This window comes from Lutra lutra, chromosome 1 (assembly GCF_902655055.1).
Source record: "Lutra lutra chromosome 1, mLutLut1.2, whole genome shotgun sequence".
Taxonomy (NCBI): Eukaryota; Metazoa; Chordata; class Mammalia; order Carnivora; family Mustelidae; genus Lutra; species Lutra lutra.
In genome coordinates, this window is record NC_062278.1 from 304696 (window position 1) to 317018 (window position 12323).

Consider the following 12323-nt stretch of genomic DNA (forward strand, 5'->3'; position numbering starts at 1 on the left):
GGTCTCCTCTGACACCACCCAGGCCTGGCTCAGTCCCAGGCCCCAATCTCCCCTTCCTCCCCTGCCCAGCCTGAGGCTCCCAGGCCACCTTCAGGCTTGGGGGTGGGGGGTGCCCAGACTAACCGCTGAATTCAGACGCTTACACCCAGCTGTGCCGAGACACCCCTGAGCAGCTAGCTGGGGCCTCCCTCCACCTCCTCCACACTAACCCTAACTCCAGCTTCCCTAGACCCTGCCTCTAAGGGCATCCACTGGCGTCCCCCCCGAAAAGAGCCCCAAGGCTTCCTCTTCTCATACCTTCCCCAAGTGGGGAGAACTTACTCAAGGCTTTCTGGGATGTAAACAGCAATGTTTTGGCTAAAAATGCTTATTTTCTAATTGGGCTGAACAGAAAAAAGGAACTCTATACTGCTTTTCATAATTCATATTTAATGTCTTTCCTGTCTAAAATGTTCCGAAAGGTTAATGAACATAATTTCCTTTGCTAGTGATAAGCTCTAAACACACATCCAATGTAACATTAAATACTGCTGAAGGTAGAACAGAGTAAAGGCGAGAGATCGAACCATCTGTCCTTGGCCTGACACTCAGCTCTGACTTTCCATTCGCAGCAAACCTACGGCTTCCAGAATTTCAGTTCAGAAAAGACTTCTGCTTAGGAAAAACAGGAGAAAGTCGTTGGTAGCAACAGAAGATCAAAACAATATGAGAGGAAGGCAGGTGCACACCCAGAAGTGAGTTTCTGCTCTCAAATGCCCAGAGGAGTGAACAGCAAGAGAAGCCAGACCCACCTGGAAAACGCCAAGGCCCCTTCTCACCCTGCAGGTGCCACTCGAGAATGACCAACACGCGTGTGCTGTGCCCAGCAGAGCACCTGGGAGCTGTGCTAGCCTCGCCTATCAAGCTCACGTCACTGAACATTCAACTTGCCCCTGAGCCAGCCCGTCACCCTTCTCAGACGACGAGCAATGCCGGGAGCCAACACAGGGCCGCGGGCGGACGGCGTGCGCAGCCGTGTCTCACCTGCCGGGTGGAGTCCAGAGCCAGCTCCAGCAGGCCATCCACCGCCAGGCCAAGGCTCCGGTAGAGCTTCCTAACTGGCTGCTCACACTCCAGCGAACTTTCTGGGCTCATGAAAAAGCTTTCACAGATGTGACTGCTAAGTTCAGCCTCTGAAGACACCTCCGCATAGTCAGGCAAAGTTCGGTCCAGCTCCAACAGGGCTGCCTCGGACGCAGGCCACGTCTCATCGAGCACTGGTGCTGCAAAGTGAGGAAACACAGAAACCTGCACACACACTGCGTGGCAAGCAAGCTCGCACGACCAGTGCTGCTGCAGCACGAGCACACCCACGTCCCAAAGACAACGATCCGTCTCGAGCATCAGGAGGTCATCCAGCCCGGCCCCAGCAGGGAAGGAGGACAGCACTCAGCGCCCCGGCCCAGGGGCTGCAGGCACAGGGTTGTCCAGGCACTCACCTGCCAACAGGGCCTGGCCACCGGGCCGCACATCAGGTAGGCCCTCGTCCTCCAGACAGAGCCCCACACGCTCACCGATACGGCTCTTCAGGGTGACAGCAGCTCTCAGCGTCTCTCCAAACAAAGTGAGCAGCCTCCGCAGAGCGTCCCGGAGAGCTCTCCTGAACGAAGCACAGAGCGGACAGCAGGCTGTCAGCCACAACCCTAAGCCGGTCTGACTCAGACAAGGGGGGCACAGCCCAGGGGGCAGCTCTGCCAACAAGACCAAACCCTTGGGCTGCTGCTCTTCACTTTAAAAAGACATTATCTCATCGCCAGTTTTACCAGGCTCCTGTCCCTACTCACCGCCTTTCTATCCCTCAGGAGGAGAGCAGAGCACCAACATGGCCCTCCGTCCAGAGCACCGTGACCCCGTCCAGGACACGGCTAGGGGCAAAGTGCTGGAGCCGAGGCAGGGTCCTCACTGCTGGGAGATGCCGGGGCCCAGTGGGCGGGAGACAGGCTCCTCTGCCCCCAAACATTCACATACTTCCATCCCCACCACCGACCTGGAACTAGGTCTGCTCCCAACACGGGGACATGCCACTGAACGAAACACAGGGGAGCTGCCCCTTACAGAGCTGAAGGGCAAGGGAGAGACACGGGAAGAATGAGCGGGAAAGAAACAGCGGGACAGACGAGCGAGCACAGGAAGAGCCAGGGCCTCACGGCTCCCCGCGCTGCCCAGGCCACCACAGCGGACTGCGGAGACCTTGCGGACGGAGGGTGGGCAGGCACAGGACGAGAAGGCACTGTCGGGGAGCAGGCGGAGGCAGGCACGGGGTGACCGCGGACAGGGCGGGTCAGGGAGCTCAAGCAGAAACTCAAGTCAGCGTCAAAGCTGCCCCCTCCTCCCCGGGCCCGGTGCAGGCCCGGATGGCTGCGGTGCCCGCGGCGAACCCCGAGTGCAGAGCACGTGGGTGCTGGGGAGCGACACAGCAATGACATGGCGCGAGCACAGGGAACCCTGTGCTCCCGCCGGTTTTGAGCTTAGAAACGACGCGCATCTGTAAGTCAGTGGACTGGCTGGGGCAGAAGTGACGTAGGACTCCGACGGCCGTTACCAGCAACTGCTGATCCCCTCAACCTGCTCTACATGGGATTAAACCAGAAGCCACGGGTCCTTCACGGCAGAGGAGAAACCTGCCCCAGCCGGGCCGCCTACTTTAAATGTCGAGACTCCTGGAGTCTCGAGATTCTGCCTCTTCACAAAACATTAAACTAAACTAAACTGAGGCAAACCGGGGCGCCTCTGCCTCCGGGTCAGATCACGACCTCAGGGTCCCGGGATCCTGCCCCGCATCGGGCTCCCCGCTCACTCTCCTCCGCCGGCAGCCCCCTGCCTGTGCGCTCTCTCTCTCTCATGAATAAATTAAAAAATCTTTAAAAAATACAGATAAAAAATAAAGGAACTGAGGCTTCTGAGGCCCCGACCTGCCCCCATCCCCTCCACAGACACTCGGAACCGCCCAGTACCGGGTCCTGCCCCTGGGCTATCTTCGGCTCTTCTCTCGGCCCAGCTGTCCTCCTCCTCTGACCCACCGAACCCGCCTCTGCTGGTCTTCCGAGGCCCCGCACAACCCCCAAGCTCCCGTGCTCTCCGCGCCCAGAACGAGCTGCGAACCGCAGTTCCAGAGCGTCCTGAAGCGGCTGAGGGCCGACGGGCCGGCTGCGGAGCTCGGTCGCTCAGACGTGCGGGCCGCCCGCTCGCGCTCACACCGTCCGCCGGCGCGCCTGGGGTGCGTGCCACGCCGGCTCGGGATGCAACCGGCCCAGAGGACACAGCCCAAGGGGGTTCCGGAGAACCCAGCCCTTCACCTTCTGTCAGGGCGCTGCCACACGCTCGGGAAATCACGGAGCCGATACAACAGCTTTTGCTAAGCTCGCTCAGCGGAACAACACTCAGGCTTGTACACAGAAGCCTCACAGACCTCTTCATGACCACCACAGCGAATGAGACCATTCTACCTTCTAGCTGAATCCACTTGGGTAGCATTTAACTCTCTATACTTTTTAACAGGCTGAACTAGGATCTTTCCCTTTTAGTTAAAAAGGACCAGGACAGGGGTGCCTGGTGACTCAGTGGGTTAACCCTCTGCCTTCAGCTCAGGTCATGATCTCAGGGTCCTGGGATCGAGCCCCGCATCGGGCTCTCTGCTCAGCGGGGAGCCTGCTTCCTCCTCTCTCTCTGCCTGTCTCTCTGCCTGCTTATGATCTCTGTCTGTCACATAAATAAATAAAATCTTAAAAAAAAAAAAAAAAGGACCAGGACAGAATGAGAAAGTGCCCAGATTTACTGACAACAGCAAACCAGCTGCTTATATCCTACAAGAGTCACCAAAAAACCTGCTAAAATCCTCAATTTTCAAATCTAACAAGTAAAGGCCCCTAAACAAAACCAAAAAACTTACAGTTTCTGCTATTGCAAAGAGCCAGGATGCTGGGCCGGGCAGGGAGTGGGGCGATCTATTACAAATGTAAGCACTCCAGTCACCTCCAGCCCTCTAGCTGGCCTTTTCTGTTGTTACTGTTTTGTTTTGTTTTTTAAGATTTTATTTATTTATTTAAGAGAGAGAGCGAGCGAGCGCGTGGGCGCGCATGAGTGAGGGGAGAGGCAGAGGGAGTAGGCTTCCCACTGAGCAGGGAGCCTAACCAGCCCCTCTAGCCAGTCTTTTCTGAGGTAGGACAGGACAACCAGGAAAGTCCTTCCTGACAATGAGGGACAAGACCATTAAATAGGAAACACTTGACTCTTGACCAGCAATGCTTTCAAGGAAAGATCTTGATCAAAAGGGAGAAGTGTAGGGCACCTGGGTGGCTCAGTGGGTTAAGCCACTGCCTACGGCTCGGGTCATGATCTCAGGGTCCTGGGATCGAGTCCCGCATCAGGCTCTCTGCTCAGCAGGGAGCCTGCTTCCCTCCCTCTCTCTCTCTCTCTCTCTGCCTGCCTCTCCGTCTACTTGTGATCTCTGTCAAATAAATAAATAAAACCTTAAAAAAAAATTTTGTATTTAAAAAAAGGGAGAAGTGTAACAATTAATAAAAGAAAACCTTGACTAGAATGGGGTCAGGATGGGGTACTTGGGTGGCGCCTGAGCATCTGCCTCAGGCTCAGGTCATGATCTCAGGGTCCTGGGATCGAGCCCCTCATCAGGCTCCCTGCTCGGGGGAAAGCCTGCTTCTCCCTCTCCCTCTGCCCCTGCCTGTGTTCCTTTCTCGCTGTGTCTCCCTCTGTCAAATAAAAAAAGATCTTTAAGGGGGGAAAAAAAAAAAGAACGGGGTCAGGAAGCTGGGTGGAGGAGGTGGGGGGGTGGGAAACTCTGAAGCCCTTCTAGCTGCGTATCTCTCAGGAAGAGGGGCACATTGACTATACACGACATAAAGATCCCAGCAGGAGGAAGGAGGGTTTCCTTCTGCCCAGCAACAACTCAGCCAATGAGAAACCACTACACTTTCAATACACAGTTTCCTCCAATGGACTTTCTGTTTACAACAGTCCTAGCCCTCCTTCCATCTATAGAGGAGCTTCCTCTGTTCCCCAGACTTGTTTATGGTGATGTACTAGCTAGCTTGTCCTGGACTGCAATTCTGTTATTCCAGAATAAACCCACCATTTAAAGATTCCTTAAGAAATTAAAAATGGAGCTACCCTATGACCCTATAATTGCACTACTGGGTATTTACCCGAAAGACACAGATGCAGTGAAAAGAAGGGCCATCTGTACCCCAATGTTCATAGCAGCAATGGCCACAGTTGTCAAACTGTGGAAAGCACCAAGATGCCCTTCAACAGATGAATGGATAAGGAAGATGTGGTCCATATACACTATGGAGTATGATGCCTCCATCAGAAAGGATGGATACCCAAAGTTTGTAGCAACATGGATGGGACTGGAAGAGATTATGCTGAGTGAGATAAGTCAAGCAGAGAGAGTCAATTGTCATATGGTGTCACTTACTTGTGGAGCATAAGAAATAACATGGAGGACAAGGGGAGGTGGAGAGGAGAAGGGAGTTGAGGGAGATTGGAGGGGGAGGTGAACCACGAGAGACTGTGGACTCTGAGAAACAAATGGAGGGTTTTGGAGGGGAGATGGTGAGGGGTTCGGTGAGCCTGGTGGTGGGTACTAAGGAGGGCAAGTATTGCATGGATGTGGGTGTGGTGCATAAACAGTGAACCTTGGAACACTGAAAAAATAAAAAAATAGAAAAAAAAAATTAAAGTTTTATTAGTTAAAAAAAAAAAAAAGAAAAAGAAAAAAAGAAAACAAACCAAAAAACCTGGCAATTTAATTTTAAGGTTAACTCCACATTACAGCATCAAATTTTGTAATCTGGCAAAATGTGAAAATTTGGCAAAGTGAGTGGTGGGTATATGGGTATCGTACATTACTCAGTACTTTTCTTGATGTTTAAAGTGTTTTTAAATGAGAAGAATAATGTGACACAGGGTTCCATCCTGCCAGGTATTACCATGCACTTGGGCAGCTCTGACAGAGGAATGTGTGACTGACCTTTCACGGTCAGACAGATCAATGTCGGACTTCAGCATCGAGATGAGATTTGTGCCTTCCTGGTTTTCCCTTTCACGCCTTTGCTGGAGCTTCTCCAGTTCAGAATGGCACTCTTCTACTTCTTGACTTAAGGATAAAATTTGGTCTTTCAGCTGTTGAGGAAAAATTGTTACAGCTTTATTTAGAACAATTTAGTCAGGAATAAACTTCTGTAAGAAACACTCATCATCCTAGTTAATAGTGATTAAAGGTGAAAATTAATAATTTTCTAATTACTAATTTTACTAATTACAGGGGTCCCCCCGCAACCCCGCCATTATTCACTGCCTACAAAAACAGAACACATAAACATTCTAGCCTGCCCCAGGCACCGAGGGAAGGGGCAAACTCACCAGAGATTACTCTCACAAGTAAGAACTCAAAATCTCTTTTATATTCATTCAGAATAAATACCAGTTTCTAGACAAGTGAAGATCATTCTTATTTATTTCTCCTTGAAAAAGGAGCCAACAAAGGCGCCTGGGAGGCCCAGTCAGCTGAGTATCCAACTCTGGGTTCTGGTTCAGGTCGTCATCTTGGGGTCCTGGGATAGAGCCCCAGTTAGGCTGAGCTCAGAAGAGAGTTTGCTTGCGATTCTCTCTCTCCCTCTGCCCCTCCTACTTGTGCACACGCACACTCTAAGTTAAATAAGTAAGTCTTTAAAAAAAACAGTCAACAATCATGGGGTCTCAGTGAGCCGGCGGGGTGGGTGGCACCAGCTACCCTGGGCACCCCTGGCTACTGTGGGCTCCCCAGGTTGCCCGAGCACTGAGCACAGGTCACTGCAGTTTTGTTGTGCAGCTTAGTGAAATGACAAGTATGTCTTCCCAGCAATGCAGTGACCTGAGCCCAGAGCCAACCACAGTGATTTCTCAGGGCTGGCTGAGTTGATGGTCAAGAACCCGGGCATCGTCCCCACAGAGAACATGACAGAGCGTGACTACGCACACAGAGCCAGGCAGACCGCAGGCCTGTCCTCCACTGCTACCAAGAATCAGGAACAATGGGTGTCCACAGCGGCCGATGCGTGACATGCCTAGTGTCTCGAGCTCTAGAATCGGACGCATGGAGCCTGGAAGCAAGCGGACTCCAGGTGCAGAGCCCAGCTGGCGAGGACAGCTCTGCAGCCAGGAGTAGGAAAAGAAGGTTTGCGTGGAGTAGGAAATGGGTAAGAGAACCCCAGGTGGGACCCATAAAACGTCAGCAAGTACAAACAGCAAACAAAGACCAGAGAAGAGAAGAGTGTAGTTTTGAAACCCGTACCAGGAGCGAAAGAAAGAAACCATTTCAATGCCGTGCTTGTAGGGAAATTAGGAAAAATTAGTTCCACAAATCACCGGTGACATCACACGAAGACGGCAAACAATGACCAGAAACAAACAAGAGAGAAGAGAGGATGCTGCCAGCTCACGAAACCGGTGCCTGGACGGCTCCAGGCCTGGCTTGGCCCCACCAGTGGGGTGTGGAGAGAAGGCAGACGCCCGCCAGATGTGCAGCACGGAGCTCTGCTCCCACGGGCGGCTGCGGGCTGAGGCGGCAGCACCGCGAGGGCCAGCGGCACAGGCCTCCACAGAGGCTGAGTCCACTTTGGAGCCTATGGGACACAGACTTTTCCCTCTGCCGGTCCTACTCCCTCCTTTTCACAAAAACTGTATGGTGACTGGAAAAACCTAACAGATACATCTCTAGTGACACTGATCAAAAAAGAGGAAAGTACAAATAAACATCCTAACAAAACTTTTTCTGGGGTGCCTGGGTGGCTCAGTCAGTTCAGCGGCTGCCTCCAGTTCAGGTCATGATCCTGGGGTCCTGGGATCGAGTCCTGCCTCAGGCTTCCCGCTCATTGGGGAGCCTGCTTATCCCTCTCCCTCTGCTTGTGCTGTCAAAAAAGTAAATAAAATCTTAAAAAAAAAAAGGTAAAAAAAAAAGAAAAACAGTATTATTACACTCCTGAAAGGTCTACATTGTGAGACTATCTCAAAAAATAGTATAAATAGGGGCACCTGGCCGCTAGAGTATGTGACTCCTGATCTCAGGGTCCTGAGTTCAAACCCCACGCTGTGTGTAGAGCATACTTAAAAAAAAAAGAAAAGAAAATAGTAAAACTGCACATACTAAACTTACAAAGGAATAACAAAAAACCAAACCCAATTCAAAAACCATCAAAGAACCTGAACAGACATTTCTCCGAAGACAAATGAATGGCCAATAAGCTCCTGAAAAGATGCTCGTCACTCACCACCAAGAACACACACATCAGAACCACGATGTGGTCCCACCTCACGCCCGCTGTGACGTGATCATAAACAGAGAGAAGACGGTGAACAAATGATGGCTGTGGAGAAACCGGAGACCCGGGCACAGCTGGCAGGGACATGTGATGGGGCAGCACCAGGAAGACAGCACGGCGGCTCCTCAAGACAAAAACAGAGTCATCAGGACCCAGCAATCCTGTTCCTAGATGCACACAGCCCGAACCGACGGCAGGGACTGGGACAAGACTTGTACACATGGGGACACTCACAGCAGCCAAGACGGAGAAACAACCACCTAGAGGTCTACCAGCAGCCAAATCCATGAAGAGAGCAACACGACACGCATCTCTATGAAACAGAATTATCACTCTGCCACAAAACACCGAGACGCTCTGACCCACACTGCACCACGGCAGGCCCCGCAGACGTTGCACTGAGTGACTAAACCAGACGCAGGAGGACTAATGCTGTTGACCCCATCACAGGACGCCCCGGAAGCAGTCAGATTCAGCGGCACAAGGCAGAAGAATGGGTGCCAGGGGCTGGAGGGAGGGAAAGGGGAGCTCGTGGGCAGTGGGGGTAGTTTCTGCTTATGGTGAGGATGAGCAGTTCTAGAAACGGACAGCAGTGATAGCTGCACAACCCTGTGAACGGGGTTTAATGCCCCTGAACTGTAACACTTAAAAATGATTAGAATGGTAAATTTTATGTTATGCACATTTTACCACACACACAAAAAATAAAAACAAAGAAAAGACACTTGCCACATACCCGTAGAATTTGGTCATTCTTCTCCTGAAGCTGCAGAAACAAAGACTCTTCCTCTTTTCGGTGAAGAGACTGTGCCTGCTCACACTCCAGCCTAGGGATCTCCTCCTGTTCATGCAAAGCAGCTTTCTTTTCACCTTCAAATTCACCCTGTATAAAAGTACATTGTTAACAAAAACAACAAAAATGTCACTCTAAGCTCTAAAAGTTATGCTTGTTCCATTTCCTTGTTGTTTGCTAAAACACAGTTCATTGAACAAGTATTTATTGAGTCCACCCTGTGCCAAGAGCAGTGATCAAAAGGGACGAAGCCACTACCCACAGTGAACACGTATTCAATGTGCTTCCCACAGAGAACATCAAGAGGACAGCTCGTTTCTTTTCCCAAACGATCACATTAAGAAATTACCCATCACCACGATACCACGACCATCAGAATCCAAGATATTTAGAAACAAAGTTCCTTTGGTTTCAAAACATAAACCCTATTTCTTCCTAAATAATAAACACTGTTCTTCATAAGGTTCACCTAACAAATTATATTAATGAAATAAGCTTTTTTTTTTAAGGCCATCGTTTTAAAAAAAAAATATATATATATATGTCTATATATATATAAACCCGATATATATATACTATTTATTTATTTATTTGAGAGAGAGCAAGCACGAGATGGGGGAAGTCAGAGGGAGAAGCTGACTCTCCGCCAAGCAGGGGGCCTGATGCAGAACTCCATCCCTGGACTCCAGGATCATGACCTGAGCTGAAGGCAGTGGCTCAACCAACTGAGCCCCCCAGGCATCCTTAATGAAATAAGCTTTAAACAAACAAACAAAGAAACAAAACAACAACAACTACAGAGGCAGCACTTTCAAAATGGCAGAATAAGGACATCCAAGAACACATTCCTCTATAACGGCACTGAGAACACTGACAGAAACTGTCAAAACGCAACTTCTTCAGAGCTCTGGAAATTAAGAAAGACTTGTAACAATCCAGAGTTTACTAAAAACAAAGTTTGAGTCTCCATCCAAACAGCAGCTATGAGGTCCTTAAACTTGCCCTAGGGACGCCTGGGTGGCTCAGTTGGTTAAGCAGCTGCCTTCGGCTCAGGTCATGATTCCAGCATCCTGGGATCGAGTCCCGCATCGGGCTCCTTGCTCAGCAGGAGCCTGCTTCTCCCTCTGCCTCTGCCTGCCATTCTGTCTGCCTGTGCTTGCTTTCTCTCCCTCTCTCTGACAAATAAATAAAATCTTTAAAAAAAAAAAAAATTCCTCTGCTGAAAGATGTGGTTTAAAAAAAAAACAAAAAAACTTGCCCTAAATCCCATCCCTCCCACCTCTGGTAGAGCTCTGCAAACAGCCTCCCGCAGTCATAAGGGTTGGGGGGGACCCGAGGGGTTCGGAGCTCCTCAAGAGCACCAGCCCGCCAACTATCACCAACTGACCTATCCTGCAGCTCACTAAGAAGCTCCATTCTCAAGGATGAGCTCACAGAGCTCACTCTGTCAACAACCCTACTGCCAGGCCACTTACCACATCAACCAACAGCTACTGCTTAACATCACAGTGGCCTGAAACCCATTAACTTGTCGCAGTTGGGGCCAATAAGAGGTAAACAAAAAAACTTAAAAGAAAACACTACAGAATGAGGTGTCTACAGGGAGCTCTGAAAGGCTCCAGCATATTCCTGGGAATTTAGGAAGCAAGTATAGGGCTATGTACCTATCAAGGAAAAGCTGAGAAGGCTCTAACACTCCTTGTTGACCTCACACTCACACAAAGTCAAAGCTAAGGAAGAAACCGCCCACCAGTGCACTGGAAGCATGCCCCAGCCAGAGCCCCTCAGTAAAGAGATTAGAAAGTGGAACTGTAGAGCTATTCTGGAGCTGAGAGGTATAATTACTGAAATGAAAAATTCACTAGAGAGGCTCAACAGTAAATTCAAATGGGCAGAAGAATCAGCAAATATGAAGATAGATCAAATAGGACTATTTGGAATAAAATGGGAATAAAAAGAAAAAAGAATAAAGAAAAGTAAATAGAAAAATGCCTTGGGTGTCCAACTCTTGATTTCAGCTCAGGCCATAATCTCAGAGATTCTCTCTTTCTATCCCTTTCACCCTCCCCCTGCTCGCGGGCTCACTCTCTCGCTCTCTCTTTAAATAAATAAATAAGTAAAATCTCTAAAAAAAAGAAAGAAAGAAAAGTAAACAGAGCTCCCAAGGCCTGTGGGACACTCTCAAAGACCAACATACACGTGATGGGAGTCGCAGAGGAGAGGAGAAAGGAACAAGGTAGAAAGCCTGCTTTATGATATAATGGCCAAAAACCACAACTTGGATGAAAAAATATTAATCTACAAACACAAGAAGCCCAATTAATCCCAGGTAGGATAGATTAAAAAAGATCCACACCAAGAGACATCCCAATTAAACTGTGAAGGACTAAGAAAAAGAATCTTGAAAGCAGAAAGATGACGGAGGAATAGGGCACCCTATTTCAACTGGTCCCCTGAACTGAGCTGGATATCTGCCAGACCACTCTGAACACCCACGAAATCAGCCTGAGATGCAAGAAGGTACATCTGGATTCCTACAATTGGAGTGTCTCAGGCAGCTGGTCTCAAGGTCTGAAGCGGGGAGCTGAGACTCTATGCGTAGATATTGGAAGATAATCAGAAGGGGGAGGGAGTGGGATACTGTACCACTGGAGCAGTGCCTGGACCTGGAAGCAAAGGGAGGGAATGCTGCCGTGGGGCCCACAACCCAGGAAGCTAAGGTGTTTAACAAAACAGACAGTAATGGAGACAGTGCGGCCTGGAGAGCTCACTGGAGAACAGACGGCGATCTCGGTCTTCTGAGACAGGAGCCTGGACATAGTCACTTCAGCTCTCTCAGAAGAGACGGGAAAGCCACCTGGGGAAAGCCGCCAGAGAACAAAAGCCCCCCCAAAACTGGTTTTCACTGAGCCCACTCCCACCTCCGGGCATGGCAACGCTGCCCAAACAGGGTTGCCTGAGTAACAGCACAGCAGGTCCCTCCCCCAGAAGACAGGCTGGAAGACCAAGAGGCTGACAACCCTAAGGTCCCTATAAAACAGGTGCATCTTGCTTGGGTCGTGGTCAATACTTTGGACCTCGTGCATTCCCTCAACCACCACTCAACAGAATGACTACGAGGAGGAACCCCCAACACAGGAATAATTCAGAGACTGTGGCTTCTGCCACAG

The 12323-nt window shown here is 50.1% G+C and overlaps 1 protein-coding gene across 2 annotated transcripts in view; it reads right to left on the reverse strand.

Annotated features, from left to right (window-relative positions):
• The window catches only part of PCNT (pericentrin), a 120275-nt gene that overhangs the window by 55198 nt on the left and 52754 nt on the right, over nucleotides 1–12323 (reverse strand). For both annotated transcript variants that reach the window (XM_047717643.1, XM_047717636.1), the window contains exons 16-19: nucleotides 9097–9243; nucleotides 6032–6183; nucleotides 1479–1639; nucleotides 1024–1262 (exon numbers count right to left, since the gene is read on the reverse strand). In XM_047717643.1, the coding sequence (XP_047573599.1) occupies nucleotides 1024–1262; nucleotides 1479–1639; nucleotides 6032–6183; nucleotides 9097–9243 (699 nt within the window). The remainder of the gene's footprint in view (nucleotides 1–1023; nucleotides 1263–1478; nucleotides 1640–6031; nucleotides 6184–9096; nucleotides 9244–12323) is intronic.